At 35.6% G+C, this 19,295-nt stretch overlaps 1 protein-coding gene across 1 annotated transcript in view; it reads right to left on the bottom strand.

Annotated features, from left to right (window-relative positions):
* Positions 1 to 19,295, bottom strand: part of LOC102501634 (vomeronasal type-2 receptor 116) — a 48,952-nt gene that overhangs the window by 25,709 nt on the left and 3,948 nt on the right. The window contains exons 3-6 of the mRNA XM_014582111.1: positions 18,942 to 19,088; positions 6,644 to 6,935; positions 4,347 to 5,165; positions 1,529 to 1,756 (exon numbers count right to left, since the gene is read on the bottom strand). Coding sequence (XP_014437597.1) covers positions 1,529 to 1,756; positions 4,347 to 5,165; positions 6,644 to 6,935; positions 18,942 to 19,088 — 1,486 coding nt within the window. The remainder of the gene's footprint in view (positions 1 to 1,528; positions 1,757 to 4,346; positions 5,166 to 6,643; positions 6,936 to 18,941; positions 19,089 to 19,295) is intronic.

Consider the following 19,295-nt stretch of genomic DNA (forward strand, 5'->3'; position numbering starts at 1 on the left):
GAGGGCAACCATGGATGCCAGGGACAATGGGGGAGGAAGATGGGACATAGCAGAGGGTGGGAGATGGGGAATCAAGGATGGCAAAACAAAAGGCAAGGTATGCAGGACATAAGAATTGGAAAATTATTTGCTGAGAACATGTATGTTGATGTGCTTGATTGAGCCAATGCACAGTGTATTTTGGATGGAAAATTCATTTGTGTGTTGTGATGGTGTATTGTGAATTAATGTAGAAAATGAATAAATTAAAAAAAAAGAAAAAGATTCTCAGGAGTTGGGCTCCTGAAAATATTTATACCATATCTTCATCTGTGGTTGGGCAGAACATGATAGGTTCTAGATTTTTTTTAAATCTAATGATGTGCTATATAGGCTCACTATTAAAAGTTAACTAGTTAAAAATTACAAATAATGACAGTTGGTTATGAACCATAAATTGTGGTTAGTTCTCTAATGGGTTTTGAGTGTAAGTGAAGTACTGCATTTGACCTATTAACAATATAATAAGTGTGCAAAGCATGATTGTTATGTAAATCATCAGCCTAAATTTAATCACCCAAGGTTATGGTTAATATTTTGAGATGCTTGAAGGTTGAAGACTGAATATTACACAAAATGACAAGAGAAAATTTGAATGGCATGTTCAAAAAGATGAATGGTACATTAAGCCATAATCTACTTGTATTCACAGTACACCAAAATCTAAAACATTTCTTCACAAATGATAAAGGGTTTTAGGATTTATGGAGGAAATTTGGGGGTGGAGATATAGAATAATGTGCCACATAAAGACATAAAACATTTTGGTCAATGATGAACCATATATAGGACAATGGTCCCAAAGGGTAATAGGCTAGATGACATAGTTTCTGTGTGTAGTAGGCAATATCATCTAGGTTTCTATAAGTCAATCTGTGTTGTTTGTACAATGACAGAATTGTCTACAGATGCATTTCTCTGACCTATTCCTCTCTTTAAACAATGTTTAACTATGAATATATGTTTATCCACTTGTTTATGTCATTCATTGGACAGCTGCTTGAATATACTAAAATTAAAAAAGACCACTACATATAAACAAGTTTTTATAGTTCTACTTCAGAATGTTTAAGCAAAATCACATAGTATATGACTAACAGGTGGCATGAAGGTTAAGGTGCTTCATCCCACATGGTTGACTACAGATTGAATCCTGGACTCAGCAGCTTGAATATTATGCTGTGTATATACATGACCAAAATCCCAAGAGGAGAAGGAATTGCAGTGCGGCCATCTCCCCTCCCTCCACTCCATGTTTCATTTCTCAGTTTCCCTCTCTCTTTCTTGGTTTGTCTCTCTCTGGTGTGCATGTGTGCCCTATAGCAAAACAAATAATAATAATAAATACAATTTTAAAATAAAATAAAATTACATAGTACAAAGTCAAGAGGTAAAAGGCAAATTTTATTCTGAGTTAAAGTATTCACACAGTTTCATTTCAGTACTCTGTTTACATAACTCTGTATAATTTAATATTGCGATGCCATACCTCTTTAAAATGAATAGGCCATTTTATCATCTTTTCATTGATGATCAATCCTTGATCATGCAGATTTCTGTGAATAAAACCTCCTACTTTAACCAGCAGCCAACTGTCATTAGGAAAATTTACAAGGTTCTGAATATCATACTGTGCCATATGATTTCTTTTTTCTTCTAGTGGTATGTAGTATGCAGGACTACTTATTAAAAGGCTTTTCCTCAGAAATGGATGAAGCTGGATGAGATACAATTTAGAAATTAGGAGTTTATTTAATGTAGAGATGGGAGCTCCATACTTACTATGTAGTCTATTTCTGCCTCCCTACCCTTAGGATTACTTTCTGATAAAAGCTTAGTTTTGTTTGGGTGTCACCATCTCAAGGCGCATATGAAGGGAACTCTCTTTTTCTTTGCAAAAAGAATGGAGAATAAGTTGCATCTTATGAAAAAAATCTAGAATATTTCCCAAAGGGTGATTTGTGCATGAACTCTAGTAAAATACAGACTCTTACTACTTTAAAAATGGCATTATATGTGGGTCAGCAGGTGGTATAGTGGTTGAGGTGCTGGACTCCCACGTGGTTGACTGGGTTTGGGCCCCAGGCTCAGAGACTTGAAACTCACACTGGGTGTATATATGTCCATGCCCGATATCCTGAGAGGAGAATGAAGAAGGGATTGCAAAATGGCCATCCCCCCAGGGGAGTGATTTCCTGCTTTCTGTCTCTCTCTGTGCCTCCAGCGAGCACATGTAACCTGTAGCAAAAATCTGTCCAGAACAAAAGAAGGCATCACGTGGATGGATAGGTTTAGTTCTTAACCATGGTGATGGCAGTCTAAATGTACTCATATATCCAAACTCATTCAAATACATACATTAGTATGTGCAAATTTTAAAATGTCAATTATGCCTCAAGAAAAATTTTAAAAAGAGGACAAATGTGCTTTTTCATTATCTTTATTTTGAACTTTTCTTGATAAGAATGGAACAATTTATGATAAAATTTGTATTTTAAAAATATTTGAAATCTAAAAAATTGAATTCTAAAAATATTTTTTAAAATATATAAGCCTCAACCTTTGGTTTTATGATATTCTACAGCAAAAAATTAACATTTATTATTTATATAAGTATTTAAATTGTGAAAAGAAGTCTGACTGCTTTCCTATTTTTCCAAAGTCCTTTCAAGAGGGCCTAGGGGGAGTCACACCCACAAACATTAACAGACCATTTTATCCCATTTAACAGGACTTTTCCTGCATCCTATCCCTGGCATAGTATCTTTGAGATGTATATTCAACCGATTATAGTATATTCTTTCGCTAATCTTCCCAAGACACAGAACTTCCCTTTCCTTGAAGTGTAGATTAAGCATTTCTTTTTAGGAATCTCTTCCCAGGACACAGATCTTCCCTTCCAATCACCAACCTAGAAATTGTGAAACCCACCTATAACCTACAAGCCCTTGCTTCCACATGTCCCATCTTTTTGGGGCAGACCAATGGAAATCTCTTCACTAATTTTGTCTGTCAATCTCAAAAAATCAAATAAAAGGAACCCCTGTACGTGATCACCCCAAGAAAGGCATGCATGCCTGCTCTCCAGGCCTGGGTCACTAATATTCTGCTTGGAAATAAACTGCATTAATTATTAATTATTAATTTTTTAGAGTTGGTTATTTTTCCATCGAAAAAATCTTTAATTTTTGGAATGGAAGAAATTTAAGCAATCCATAATCACATCTAGGTTTTCATCTTGACAAAATTACCTATTTTCCTAAAAGTCAACTTCAAATTAGTGCTAAATGCAAATTAAATGTTATATTATTAGTACAGATAGAAATGAGATGGTAAACTAAACTTTCTGATGCTATTTTTACTTGTATATATACTACATTTACTTATTTTACTCAACAAATTTGACTCATGTATTTGTCCTTTTTGCATAAAGATATTTTATGTATTACTATGGAAGTAGACAGGTTTGTTTTAAAATACAAATTTATTTGTAAACCAGGTAAGATATTCTAAATGTATGTAAGTGGTATAGTATTTTAAAATTGAATCACAGTCCCTAAAATCTCATAACTTTTGCATATATTGTAAGTATAGTTATGCATAAAAAATGAATCAACTTAGGCTATTATGTGGAACCCATTTTTGTTCTTCTCATTATAAGTACTGCATAAAGGGATTGGGTCATGGCATATACATTACTATATGAAATAGTTGAAATCAAATATGGCCATTATATCAACATTTATTGACATTTGATACATTCCTAGAAAATGCATATAGATTTGATCAATGTTTTATTCCTTTATATTTTGTTATGAGTGTCTTTTTTTGGATATTTTATGGTAGTTTATTGTTCATTAGAAAATTTTTTTCTGATATAATTCAATATTTTTAGTCTAAGTCCCCAATAGCAGAATTTTCTGAATAGAAATAATGATTATATAAATACTTTTAAATTTAAAAAAATCATTTAATTTTATTTATTATTACTATTATTATTTAATATTCTATAGGGTATGTGTGCTCACCAGAGAGAGACTGCAAGAGGGAGAGGAAACAAGACACCAGGTCCGGAACTTGAACTGTGGTCAGCCATGTGGGAGTCAGGCATTTTAACCACCACTCCACCTGCTGGCCCCTATACAAATAATTTTATCTAGTATTTAAAAATAAACCATTTCCCACCACCATTTTGCCTAACCCATTTGAACTTGAGACAACTGCATGACCATAATGCTGTGTTTTATTAAAATACCTCTAAATGTTATCAGGTGCCCAATTCATGCACTGGCATGAAGGATGTTTACCTGCCAGGGAATTAACACAGGCTGATCTGCATCTCCTGGAGATCCCATTTCTATTTTCTGTGATAGCATTTTATGAAGTGCTTGGGCTACCACATAAACAGCATTATAGATTAAAAAACTGGAGTCAGACACAGTCATCATGTCCATACCAGATGGCATAAACTCTAAGGAAGAATTTATTGGGCAGTCCCCAAGTTTGTTGCATAGTGATCCAGCAGGTAAGCAATTAAAATTCTCAAACCAAAGTCTACTGAAGTAAAAGTCTTCTGGGTATTGGGAAGGGTTGACTGTCTTGAGAAATTGTCTGAAGCCAGGGATTTTTCTTTCCTGATTTGAAAACAAGAGGCTTCCATGGAAAAGGTTTAGTTTTTCAAACTTGGCATAAAAAATGTCTTCCCATTGTGATGAGTGGAGATTTCTTATTATCCACACTTTTTCTAAAATTAAATAGAATTCTTTTACCAATACGAGGCTCAAGACACTTCCTTCATCACCAAATAGTATATATATATTTGCAGATGAAGTTCTGATCATAGGCATAAAATTGACATCACGTTGTGCATAAAGACCTGTTGTGGCAGGGAGCTTTTCTGTGAAGGCCACCCAGATACCCCTTTTTATACTCTCCGCCTTGAGATCTTGAAGAAACAACTCCCCTTGCATATCATCAGATACATAGAGTGCCACCCATCTCCAGCCAAAATGCAGCAACAACCAGATGATTCCATGTGCCAGAGAGCTGTCCTTGGGAGCCAACTGATAAACTGATGAAAAATGGCCTTTATCACTTAGAACAGGATCAAAAAGACCATATGTGACCTGAATAAGAAAATAAGTAGCCTGATTCTGACCTTAGTGGAACGTGTGGTTATTCCCCTTAAATAGAGGGCAGGTAATTATCTACCTGATAAGTAGAGAATTGGATATTGGATGAAGAAAAATATGCTGAGGCTATGACCCTATCCTCTCATTCTCGGCATCATAAACTTATGTTTTTCAGTCCCATTCTTTTTAGCAAAGGTGACTAGTCTAGATCAATGGTATTACTCCCTGATCAAAGCATAAAAGAAAAAGTGTAAGCTTCAGTACCCTCCTTATCATCTATACTAAGAACTGAAGTAGGCATAAATTTCATAAAAATGGTATAACAAGATGTTGGTGATTCCGCCATGCTGGCCTCATGTAACATGTGAATCAAAGGTTCCTTTTCTGAGCTAGCAAGGTTAAATGTAAACTCAAAAAAAATTAATTTTTTATTGTACTGATCTTTGGTGCTGTGGACTTAAATGATCATTAGAGCTTCATTTATGTTATCTTTCATTTATAAAAATGAAACTACTTACTCCCTATAATATTTTTAAAGTATGTATTTTGGGGACCAGCAGTTGGTATAATGGCTATGTCAGTGGACTTCCATGTAGTCTACTGAGGTTCAAGTACCAGATCCATTAACTTAAACTCATGCTGGGTGCATGTGCGTGCGTGTCCAGGATCCCAAGAGGAGAATGGAGGAGAGGGGATTGCGGTGTGGACATCCCCTCTGGGGGATAATTTCTCGCTTTCTGTCTCTCTGTCTCTCTCTGTCTTTCTGGCGAGTGCACGGACCCTATAGCAAAAAAACTCTAAAATAAATAATGTATTTTCCAGAACATAATTCTCAGAAGTTAATGCTGTCTGTTTACCATAATGTCTCCCAGATGCTGCTTGTGTTAGTTTCCTTGGAAAGAATCTCTGAGGTGAGGAATCATTATGTGATAGTAACTGGCAGTGCTTTCATGAGCTCTTCCTGCATGGATGTGAGGAAGGGCCAAAGAAACTTGTAAACCACAGCAGCTATAACTGAACCATATTTAATTTGGGGAATCTCTAATGCTTGAATGCCCCTTCATCTTAGTCCAAAATGTAAACCAGATGCATAGGTCTTTGTATCTTTACCACTAATTGTCATTGTCCTCTGAATGCCCCTGATAATGTCCTAAGATGGGGTATTTCCCTATGCTGTTTACACTTTCTAGGAGACACACATCTTTGAGTTGTCATCAGTCAATATTCTCAACAGTGGAGTTTGAACACACTGACTATGAACAGGGATATGGGTGGAGCCTCACAGATTCCACTTTTATTTTCTATTTTATCATTGCACTATCAATAATATCGTGATGCAGGAAATTCTCTGCAGTGTTTCTACCTTGCATGAAAAATGTAAATCCAGATTCCATGTTTTATTTGCTCAGAAAAGAGAAAACTGCATTAAGAGAGATCAAAACATAATTCTCCAGAATTGGTGACACACTTACCTGTGGGCTTTTGTAGAGCTCCAAAAGGGTTCCAATTTCAGCTGAAAATGTTGGCATGTTTCCTGTAATGACAGCAATAGATGTTTTCTGTCTCTGGCAGTTATAGTTAGGCAGAGTCTGATTTCCTCCACAGAGCAGAAATAGAACACTCTTTAAGGTCCTTCGGTGACTGGAAAAGGCATTGTAGAAATCATAACCCAAGGAAATGTTGGGGAGCAACTGGAGGCTCTTGTTGATGTCCTCAATGGCAAAGAGAAAAGTCAGTACAAACTGGTAGTTCCTCCAATGATACCTAAACAGAAGGGACACCATTAGGAAACATGGTCATGCAATCCAAGGTAAACTCAGCCAATCCAAGAGACACAAACTTCAATTTTAGGTTGCTATTAAGAGATTTTCCTACACTGGTAAATGAAGCTGATGTGAATAAGGTTTCCAGGGCTCTAGAAAACCATGAAATCTTTTTTCCTCTATTACAGCAAGTTGTATTGAAACATTCAAGAAAGGTTTTTGAGGACACTGTGAGTGGAACAAGGACTCATTGAGCTGTGTGATGATGCTGTCACCTCAACAGAGTTGATATTAAGAGAGGATTAGTAATATATGGCAAAGACGGCAAAATGACTTATTCTAGGGATGTAAATAAGGAATACACACATTCACCATTTTTATACATTTATAAATATAAAAATTATATATATGTAAAATATAGATATGCATGTCTATAAAATCCAACATATTTAAAAATTTTTAAATATAATGTGCAGTGATTAAACTATGGTAAATTACGGACACTTCACCTCAAATATTTCACATTTTCTGTGATGACAACATTAGAAACACATTCCCTTAGCAATATTAATAATGCACAGTATGTAGCAATTAGCTCTATTCACCAGGCTTACATTCACATCATAAATACTTCCAATTTAGGTGTATCCTAAATGTTATTTTGGTTCTACTGAAGTCCAAAAAACATGGTACAAATTATTTTTCCTATGCTCTGCAACATTTAAATAGCACCTAAGGGGCCATCAAATGTTATGGTGATTAAGGCACTGGGCCCCACATAACCAATTTAGTTCAAGTCCCAAACTTGGTGGCTTGAAAAGCACATCAGGTATACATGTGCATGGATGCCCATAAACCCAAAGAGAACACAGAGGAGAAGGGATATCAGTATGTCTGCACCTCTAGAGGGTAATTTATAATTTGACTCTCTGTCTCTCAGTATCTCTCTGGCAGGCGCACATATTCTACATCAAAAATCAAAAAACAACAAAAAGCACCTGAAATTACAGTTTTCAACCATTTGGCAAAATTATCCTCTAAAACATGCACTTCATACATTTTAGATGGCTTTTTGCAATTTTCTTCTATAGTATTACATCGACTCTAATAATGTTTTAAAAATAATTTTCCTAGAAATATAAACATTTCATTCAGATGTTCTAGTTATTTATTATTGTGTGAAAAAAGCTTATAAGCACCAGCAGATGGTGTAAGTGTTACATCACTGGACTCCCACATGATCAACAGTGATTCACATCCTGGACTCCATGGCTTGAAACTCAGGCCAGGTGTGTGTGCATGTGCCCAAAATCACAAGAGAAGACTAGAGGAAAAGGGACTGTGGTGTGGTCATCCTCCCAGAGGGGAAGGTGTGATTTATTAATTTCTTTTTTATATAGACCATATATAGTTTATTTTTAATACCCATCATGCCATGAATTCATAGGGAATAGATTCCAGAAGCTCAGGCTCCTTTTCACTGGTTCTCACAAAGTATGTTTCTCTGGGTAGAGCAGGCTGGGAACCCAGATACCTTTTATTTTGGCTTTCTTTTTCTAACCATTTTCCTTCACACATTTTAAGAAGCTATCTCTGCTCTTAGAATGCTTAACATGATTTCTCACTTTCTGTCTCTCTGGCAAGCACATGCATCTAATAGCAAAAGTCTCTTGAAAAAGAGTTTATACTCAATTAAAAAATATTTTCCTCTGCAGTTAATTCTAGTTTCTAGTGTATTATTTTACAACTAAAAATTAGTTGCAATAGAATATTAGCTAAAATATAGGGTTTTAGAATTAACTCACTTTCTTATTTCTTAATTACTCCTCTTTATTGCCTCTAATATTTTTTCTTTTTTTGGAGAGGTTTTTTATTTGCTATAGGGTGTGTGCACTCACCAGACGGGCTGAGAGAGACAGAGACAGAAAGAGAGAAATCATCCCCCCGGGGGGATGGCCATGCCGCAAACCCTTCTCCTCCATTCTCCTCTTGGGATCTTGGGCATGCACGCACACGTGCCCGGCGTGAGTTTTAAGCCACTGGGTCCCAGACTGTGGTCAACTACATGGGAATCCAGTGACATAGCCATTACGCTAACTGCTGGTCCTGCCTCTAATATTTTTTCTTCATTTAAAAATTATTTGGTCACCTCTTAATTTCTCTAATTTTAAGCTTAATGCAAACATTCAAAAACAACAAATCATATCAAACTAAATATTTTAATCCAATCAACACTCAACTTGTTTTATTTTCCTTAATTTAATTGTTGTGAATTTTTATAAAACGTGATTTTATTGTTTAACTTTTTTACTAAATGTGTGCTGTTTTAAAGTTTCCCCAAATTGTTTTATTTTTAAATAAAATCTGCTTGTTATTATACTCAAATATTCTGTACTGACAAAAATGTTTTGTTTCTGAAACATTGTCTGGGCCTATGTGCACGCTTCTATATAATATAATCTACATAGGAGGATTTTGCCAGAATTTCTATTACTCCTCATGTTACCTCTTATTAATTTTCTATCCAATAATTCCCTTGCTCCTTGGCTGTAAATTCTCATTTGTCCTTGTTGTATTCAAAGTTGAGCCTCATTTTACTAACTCACTGCAAAACTTCATTGACACACTTACTATATATATTTTAAGGGTTTAAATATTCTTTATTGTGCTTTAAAATATATTATGGTTTAATTTTTTTACAGTATATTCCTAATTTAGAAATTTAAATTTTTTCCTGTTACCTGAAGAGTCACATTTTGTTACTTTCCTATAGTATTCTTATAGAAAGAAGTTTTTAATCATATAGAGGACTAATTTGGAGTAAATGAAATAGATTCAGAATAATTGTGCTATTTAGAGCTGTAAAATGCCAAGTTTTGTTTGCTTTCATTGTGATGAATTATTTTCTTTTTTCATAATTTTTCCATATTTATTCCTGATTTCATTTATAAAGAGAAATTTTTGTTTAGCAATAGGTTAATTATAACACTTAACATCAGCCTTAAGTTGACTACTTTATTTTTATTTTTACAAAGGTTGAACCTGTGACAGTTTACACTTTTTGTTTGTTTGTTTTATTTGTATTTTATTACTGTACATCTTTGCAGCATGCAAAAGGAATCTTCCTGGCACATATACCCGGCATATTAGTCTAACTGACAGTATTACCACACTCATCATCCTAACACATAATTGTACACTTTGGTGTCAGTTAAATGTTTCTTCTTTACTTTCTTCTGCTGATTCTCTCTCTTCCACCCCCTCACTGCCTACCCTCCTCCCTCACTGTCATTAGTATCCACAGTTTCTTTCCATGCTTTATTACCTTCCAATATTTCCGTTTTTGTCATAGTGTGTAGATGTTCGTTATATATTCAGTGGGGACATACAATGCTTCTTTTTCATTATTTGGTTTGCTTCACTCAGCATTCTTCCATATTTGTCCATGGTTGACATTGCAAAATTTTCATCAAAAAGTTAAAGAAATTATGAACATTCAAGTTGATATCATAAGCTTACTGACAACACACCTCAAAGCTTCAGATATAGATTGTTTTACCAAGGTGGCTTGCCTTCTCACTTTCCCTTTTTCTCTCTCTCTGTCTTGCTCTGGTCAAATTTTTAAAAATAATAATGATAATAAATAAAATTGAATGAATAATTATTTTTAAAAATATAAATGAATCCAAGTAGTGTTTTCTCTAAAGACAAACATAGATCAATAAAATAAAATAGAATAAGTCTAGAAGTAGAGCCATATAACTGGTTTGGACAAACATGCAAGGAAAAATAAGAGGAACAAAAACATGTTTTTAAAAATTATCAGAAATATATCTGTCTCCTGTGTGAACTTCCTAATCTACAAAACCAATCATTTCTTTTACAACATTCATAAAGTGAACTAGCTACATCAACAAACCTATTGTCACTTTTCCTCTCAGTCAGCTCATGGAAAAATACAGAAGAAGTAGGGAGAAACAAATGAATAAAAAATTGGGGGGATGCTTTGTCAGGAAGTGATATCTCTGAATTTCCAATAATAAAGTAAATATTTGTATCAATGTCTTACTATATTAAAGTTCTTAATACCAAGCTCATCATGCTTTAAATTATTTCAGGTGGCTGTTACTTTGCCTATCCAATAGTCTTTCACCATGTTATTGTATGAACTGGCCAGCTGTGTTACCACAGACATAACATGACCTAGATACAACAGCCAAAATGCTCATGGCCAGTCCTTCCTGGTTAGTAATTCACTCAGGGCTAGCACTGAATTTCTCATTACCTTTGCAATCCCAGTAATTACATATCTCTAGGTATTTGGGCCTATAACTCTGAAGAGTATGTACTCATAGAATGGAGAACGGCTGTGAACAAAGTTCCAGGTGACTTAAAAGTCCAGGCAGTCTGAACAGCCTTGAATCTCACTGCATAATTAATACTGGCCAAGCAGACTTTTCTTTTTATTATTGTATTGCTTAAACACTGTTAAGGGGGCTAATCCTTTTAGTCTGTTTGCTAGTTTTTGTTTTTCATTTAGCCACAGTGTACATGTGCTCACAGGAGAGAGACAGCAAGAAAAACTGAGAAATCACTCATTAGAGGAGATGGCCACAATGCAATCACTTCTTCATTCTTCTCTTGATATTTGTGCACATGCATGCACAAATGCCTGTTGTAGATTTCAAGCTGCTGGATTCAGGACTCCAAATTGTGGCTGGACATGTGGCACTACCATGCAACCTATTAGCAATCAATTCCTGACTTAACTAATATCTGGCCAAAGTTTGTCCTTTTTTTAATTTCACTGGACTATTTACAGATATTTGTGCTTCAATATAATAGTAATTTCACAGTTCTTTCAGCATATGGTCATGTCACCCTCACGACTGAAACACCTCCCATTAGTACTTGTCTCACAACACTACCAGATAGGGGATTAAATTTTGTATAAATGGACTTCTACTGACACATTTCATACCAGAGTATTCTATCTTGGCCTTCAAATTTTATTTCCTTTTCACATGCAAAGCACAGTCATTTCCTCCCAATACCTTCGAAAATTTGAATTTATTATAGTACCACTTCAAAACATCAGTGGCTAGTGTCTTATCTATATCAAAGGTAAGACTGAAAGCATAATTTTAAAAATAGTATTTAAAAAAAATGTGCTTGAGATGCCTGTGCTCACTGGAGAGAAAGGGAATTCAAAAAAATTATCCCATGGGGTATGGTTATGCCACAATCCATTCTTCCAGTCTCCATTTCTCCCTCCTTTTGAGATCTGGGACATACATGTACACATAACCAGTATGTTTTTGAAATCGCTGGATTCAGTACTTGAACTGTGTGGTCCAGCCATGAGAATTCCAGCTGCCTGTACCACTTCAAAACATCAGTGGCTAGTGTCTTATCTATATCAAAGGTAAGACTGAAAGCATAATTTTAAAAAATAGTATTTAAAAAAAATGTGCTTGAGATGCATGTGCTCACTGGAGAGAAAGGGAATTCAAAAAAATTATCCCATGGGGTATGGTTATGCCACAATCCATTCTTCCAGTCTCCATTTCTCCCTCCTTTTGAGATCTGGGACATACATGTACACATAACCAGTATGTTTTTGAAATCGCTGGATTCAGTACTTGAACTGTGTGGTCCAGCCATGAGAATTCCAGCTGCCTTAACCACCAGGCCACAGGATCATCCAAGGCATAATGTTTAAAGTGAATTTTCTTTTGTTAGTAAGCCTGTGAAATCTAGAGTTACCTACTTAAGAATAAAGAGATGGGATAGACAGAGAATTGTTTTTCAGGCTGAAATATACAAAAGAAAAGAAGTAATGTTTCACAGTAAGTTTACAACCAAATCAGGTGAAATATATCAAATTTTAAGAGTCCAGAATAATCTTTGATTCCATGTGTTACCTTCTGAGCACACTGGGATGGAAGTTGGGCCCCAACACTGCAGGTATCCTCACCCCATGGCTTTGCTGAGCTTAGTCTATTCAACTTCTCTCACAGTGTAGTGTCTGTGCTTGTACTACTACTAGTATGGTGTGTCATTCTGGTAGCTATGTAGTTTTGGGGTCTCAGAAGTGGCCTCACCTCCACAGCCACACTAGGCATTGCCATAGTGGGAAGTTGTGTTGATAGATTTACTTCTGAGGCAGCCAAATTGTGGAGATGGGATGTGGAAAATACTTGTTTTATGAAAAGACTTTCTTTGCTAGTGGCATGATCATTCAATTCTTTACCTTGCAGAAATTAATTTTATTCTCCCTATCTTAGCAATAATACCAACAATTTAATAATCCTCACACATACTGTTGAGTTGAATACTTTTAATGTTCTTATATGTAATTATAAATATTATCACACCTTTCAAATTAATCCTGTTTTGTTTTGTTTTGGTGGAGGGCACATGTACTCACTGGAGAGTGTGTGTGGCAAAGCAAGGGATCACTCCCCAGGGGAAATGGCCATACCCCAATTCCTTCTCCTCCGTTCTCTTGTTTGGATTTTGGACATAAATACACACATGCCCAGTGTCTTGTCCAAGCTACTGGGTACACGACTTGAACTGTGAAATCAGCAATGTGGGACCCAACCAACTTAACCATCATGTCATTGGTTAGCCCTTTTAAAACTATTTTCTATTTTGGTAGTATATATAGGACAAATCTTTCATTTTGTAGAACTAAATCACTTTAAAGAGAAAAGGAAAAATATCCAGGCATTTTTCCCTTTAAATACACCAAGTTTAAATACACCTCATATGTTAAATTATAAATAAATGAAAAAACATGTTTATGCTGTATCTACTATGAGAATGAAAACCATTCTCATCAATTAGACTGTTGACATTCCAGAAAAAGTCAACATCCTCTGAAGGGATGCATAATTTTTGTGACAGATCCCATCCCTGCTGAGAAACTCTGGTCACATCAATGTAGAACTCAGTGTCATTACTAAGAAAAAAAGAGGCTTTGGGTTGACAAATAGGAAATAGAGACCAGCTGTAGCTCACAATATCTGTAGTTATTTACAGAACATGACCCAGCATGTTGTACTTGGTTTTCATTACAAGATGAGGTATTTTGGGAACCAGTAGTTAGCGTAATGGCTATGTTACTGGACTCCCACTTAGTCGACCACGGGTTGTGTCCTGGATCCGGTGGCTTAACACGGATCCGGTGGCTTAAAACCCATGCCAGGCGTGTGTGCGTGCGTGCCCAAGATCCCGAGAGGAGAATGGAGGAGAAGGGATTGCGGCATGGCCATCCCCTCTGGGGGGTGATTTCTTGCTTTCTGTGTCTCTCTCTCTGTCTGGCAAGCGCACGTGCCCTATAGAAAAAAAACACTCTCAAAAAAATAAAAAAGATGAGGTATGTGTATGCTCATTTTACCATAAGTATCATTAATAAGGAGAATGGATCTCTCGTTGAAAATGAAAATATCTTGGGTGAAAAAGATATCTCCAGGGTAAAGATGTTACTAGGTGTAGGTAGTTCAGGATCTCACACTCAGAAAAATGAGTTGATCCTTGAAGGAAACAACATTAATTTTCTTTCAAATTCAGCTTCTTTGATTTGGGAACCCTCAACAGTTAAGAATATTTAAAAAAAAAATGGGGGTAGTATATGTCTCTGAAAATAGTTCACCAGATGATGAATAAGAGCAAAGAGGTTTCTAGCTACAGAAGCAAAATGTCTGATGATTTGATCTGTAAGTTCTATATGTGATGTTTTAAAGATGTACTAAAGGATAGGCACTGATTTGGAAAAAATAAAAAATAAAAAGGTAAAAACCTGAAAAACAAATTACCAGAAATAATTGCTAATCCATATGTGGAAAAACTAACCTGATGAGCCAGCATGTAACACAAAGATTAAGTTGTGCAGTGGGAGTCAGATCCTACATGATTAACAACAGTTGCAGTACAGGTCCCAGAAGGATGAAAAACATGCCAGGCTCATATGGGTGTGTACCTAAAATCCCAATACAATAAATAGGCAGGGAAAGATTGCTGCATGACCATGCCTCATGGTGGGGGATCGGAGAAATCTTGTGTCTCTATAAATCTCTGTATCTCTCTCATGAGCACATATACCCGCTAGCAATAAAATTAAACATACTTTTTTTTTTTGAGAGGTTTTTGCTATATGGCGCGTGCGCTCGCCAGAAAGACAGAGAGAGGTAGAGAGAGAGAAAGTGAGAGATCACCCCCCAGGGGGAACAGCCACACCGCAATCCTTTCTCCTCCATTCTCCTCTCCAGGTCTTGGGCACACATATCCGGCATGTGTTTAACCCACGGGGTCTGGGCCTCGAGCCGTGGTTGGTTACATGGGAGTTCAGCAACATAGCCATTACACTAACTGCTGGTCCCTAAAATTAAACATACTTTTATTTATACCTCAGAACAAAAATTGACTCAAACTTATAAAAATGTAAAACCTAAAAATATAAGACTAATAAAATACAGCAGTAAATACATATGACTGAATGATGCAGAAATTTTTTATAATTATAAACTTAATATAATAATTGTACCTACTTATGTAAAAATGTGTAATTTTTCAAAACATTTATATATATGTTATAAATAAAGGCACTGAATTTATTCATCATTTCAAACACCTATCATTAGTTTGTATTATGCACTTTCAAAATCCACATTTCTAAGTTTGAATCACAAACCTGGAAGAAATAATTCTATGTGAAATAATCCAGGCATTAAAAGACAAATACTGTATGTTCCCACTCATTAGAGGAAGCTGTGACTTCATAGAAGTGGAGAATGTAACAATGGGTATCAGAAATTTATTTTATATGCTGTAAAGATGTTCAATGACTGAATGTAAAAAAAAAGACAGAGAAAAGGAAAAAAATTTAAAAAGAAGAGGAAAAGGTGAGTGAGATGCTAGAAGACAGAGAAAAGGAAAAAATGTAAAAAGAAGAGGAAAAGGTGAGTGAGATGCTGCAGAACATAGAACATGTGGTTAGTAGACCTAAGGGTACAAGTGGATAAATGGAATGAGTTGTAGAGTACTGTAGTAAACATTTCTTTGACATAACAGTAAAAGCCAATTGCTCTAAAAAATTCTATTAATTTAGATTTCACAAAAATTGATAACTGATTTTTGGATAACACTGCTGTGAGGAAAAAAAATGTAGACCACAAATAAGAAGCAAATATTTCCTTTCATTCTAGTTCTTTCCTTCTTTTTATTCCTATTCCTTCCCTTTTATTCCTCTCTCTGCTTTCTTTTTCTTCAGATTTTGTCACTTTTTCTTCCTATTGCTGTTTCCTACTCTTTTTCTTTTTACTTACTTTCCTATTTTTTATTAAGCTCTCACTCACTGCCTAGGATTACTAGGTGAATAGCACCTAAACATCTGAATATTGTGAATTTTACAGAATTCTTTGCCCTTCACTGTACTGGTTGTAAAAAGAAGGAAACTCTCCTTCATAAATCTGATTTCAACACTCCTCCTGTGAATTCCACATTGGAGGACACAGTAGAAGGGAGAAAATAACTCCAAATTATTTCACAGTAAGAGAAACACATGAGCTCACACTTATAGGATATTTCAAAAAATTAGCCAAAAGTGAATATATTACAAATGACTAAAACTTGGCCAACAGCCTCAACGACTAGAGAATCAAATAATACATCACTCACAAGGGAACGCTGTAACTCGTCTCCAAGTAGGGAGAAATTAGAGGATATTACCAAATGTCAGAAAAATAATTTAGAACATTTATATTACTGAAACTCTATGAGATGCAAGAGAAAAGAGACATTGAGCTCCAAGAGATGAGGAAGTTCTTCCATGATATGAAAGAAGAACTGGACACCATAAAAAAAGAATCAAATGGAACTGCTAGATATGAAGGCTGTAATATGGGAAATCAAAACATTCCTCAAAAGTATTAAAAGTAGGTTAGACCATGCAGAAGATAGAATCTCAGAAGTAGAAGACAAAATGAATGACAAAAAAAAATAAAAAGATGAAAAATACTGAGAAAATAGCTAAGAAAACTGAGGATACTATACAAGAAATACTAGATACCATAAACACCCAAACATCCAAATAACTGGTATCCCAGAAAGTGAACAATCTAAAAAGGGCATTGATAATCTATTCCATGAAATTCTGGAAATAAACTTTCCAAGTCTAGAGAGGCACTCAAATAGCCAGACTCAAGACATACAAAGAACTACAAGTAGAATCAATCCAAGGAGATCCTCTCCATGGCACATGATAGCTAGATTAGCCAATACCACAGACAAAGACGAGATGCCAAGATTGGCAAGAGAGAAACGTCAAATCACCTACAAAGGCTATCCCATCAGGGGAATACCAGACCTCTCTTCAGATACAATGCAAGCAAGGAAAGAATGGGGAAATATATTGAAAGTGTTAAATGAGAAACAATTTCAACCAAGAATATTGTACCCAGCAAGATTATCCTTCATATGGGAAAAGAAGATAAAAACATTCTCAGATAAACAAAATCTGAAAGAATTTACCAACTCCACACCAGCTCTTCAAGAAATTCTGAAAAGAGTACTATACCAAGAAAAGTAAAGACAGACAGACAATAATAAGAGAACAAAAAGCAACTGAGTATATGGCCAACTGAATGGTAAGGACGAGTCTGGAAATATTGATAATAATGTTGAATGTTAATAGATTAAATTCTCTGATCAAGAGACACAGATTGGCTAAATGGATGAAAAATCAGAAACGCTCCATCTGCTGCCTACAAGAAACCGATCTCATGGACAAAGACATATATAGACTAAAAGTGAAGTGCTGAACAAAGGTATTCCATGCAAACAGAAATCAAAAAGAGCAGGAAGTCACTATACTGACTTTGGAAAAAATAGGCTTTAAAACAAAAACCATAAGAAGAGATAAAGAAGGGCATTATATAGTAGTAAAAGGACTAATTCATAAAGAAGATATAACACTTATAAATATCTATGTACCCAACTCAGGAGCACCCAAATATGTAAAGACTGCTAGATCTAAAAGGAGAGATAGACTGTAACACAATAATTGTTGGAGAACTCAGAACCCCATTATCTCCTTTAGATAGGTCAGTGAGACAAAAAATAAGCAAAGCAATTCTGGACCTAAATGATACCATAAATCAGATGGACTTTGATAGTCATCTATAGAACTTTCCACCAAAAAAAAATACATAAACATTTTTCTCAGCCCCACATGGTACTTTCTCAAAGACTATACACATGATAGGGCACAAAATAAGCCTTTACAGATTCAAAGGCATAGAAACTATACCCAGCATCTTCTCCAACCATGATGGAATTAAATTTGATATTAAACTCAGGAAAAACCCTCAAAAATACACAAATACATGGAAACTAAATAACCTATTTCTGAATGACTTCGTGACTACTGAAGAGATTAAGACTAAAATCAAAAGATTCATGGAAACAAATGATTCAGAGTACATAAGTTTCCATAATTTATGGGACACTGCAAAAGCAGTCATAAGAGGAAAATTCATAGAAATTAGTGCACACAAGAAAAGATGAAAAGGTGGCAAAAGGATAATCTGATATCATGCCTCAGGAATTAGAAAAACAACAGCAGAAAAATACAAAAAATGCCAGGAGAAAGGAAATAATAAAGATTCAAACAGAAATAAATGAAACAAAATAAGTGAACTATACAGAAAATAAATGAGAGCAAAAGCTGGTTCTTTGAAAAGATGAACAAGATTGACATACCATTAGCTAGACTAATTAAGAAGAAGAGAAAAAGGAACCAGATATATCTCATTTACAATGAATTCAAGAAACATTACAACAGACATAAAATAAATACAAAACATTATTAGAGGATAATATGAGCTACCATATGCCAACAAACAAGAAAACCTGAGTGAGATGGAAAAATACCTAGACACATATAATCTACCAGGATTGACTCAGGAGGACATAGAAAGCCTGAATAGACTCGCGCACAGGCCACTGCTGCTCATTCTCAGGAAGGTTTGGCCATGGAAGCAGCAAGATGTTAGAGAGGGCTCGGCACACCAACACCTGAGCCTTATCAACAAGTCGCTGAGCAGAGGCATCGGTGATTCTGTTGAAAATTTTCTGCACTGCAGGGATGCTGATCAAAAAGACAGGCCGCACAGTGGTGGCCAGGGAGACCAGTAAGTGGCATGCAGATAGCAGCAACTTGTTTTGGACCTTGGTGCTGATGAGAGGTGTAATGTCACAAACTGCTGTGTGTTCCGCCAGGGCGCTTCACTGCAGTACTGCGCCAGCCAGTGAGAGTAAGCCTGCAGAGCCGCCAGGGCATGAGCTCTCACCACAA

The sequence above is a fragment of the Tupaia chinensis genome, unplaced genomic scaffold (assembly GCF_000334495.1).
Source record: "Tupaia chinensis unplaced genomic scaffold, TupChi_1.0 Scaffold142285_1, whole genome shotgun sequence".
Lineage (NCBI taxonomy): Eukaryota > Metazoa > Chordata > Mammalia > Scandentia > Tupaiidae > Tupaia > Tupaia belangeri.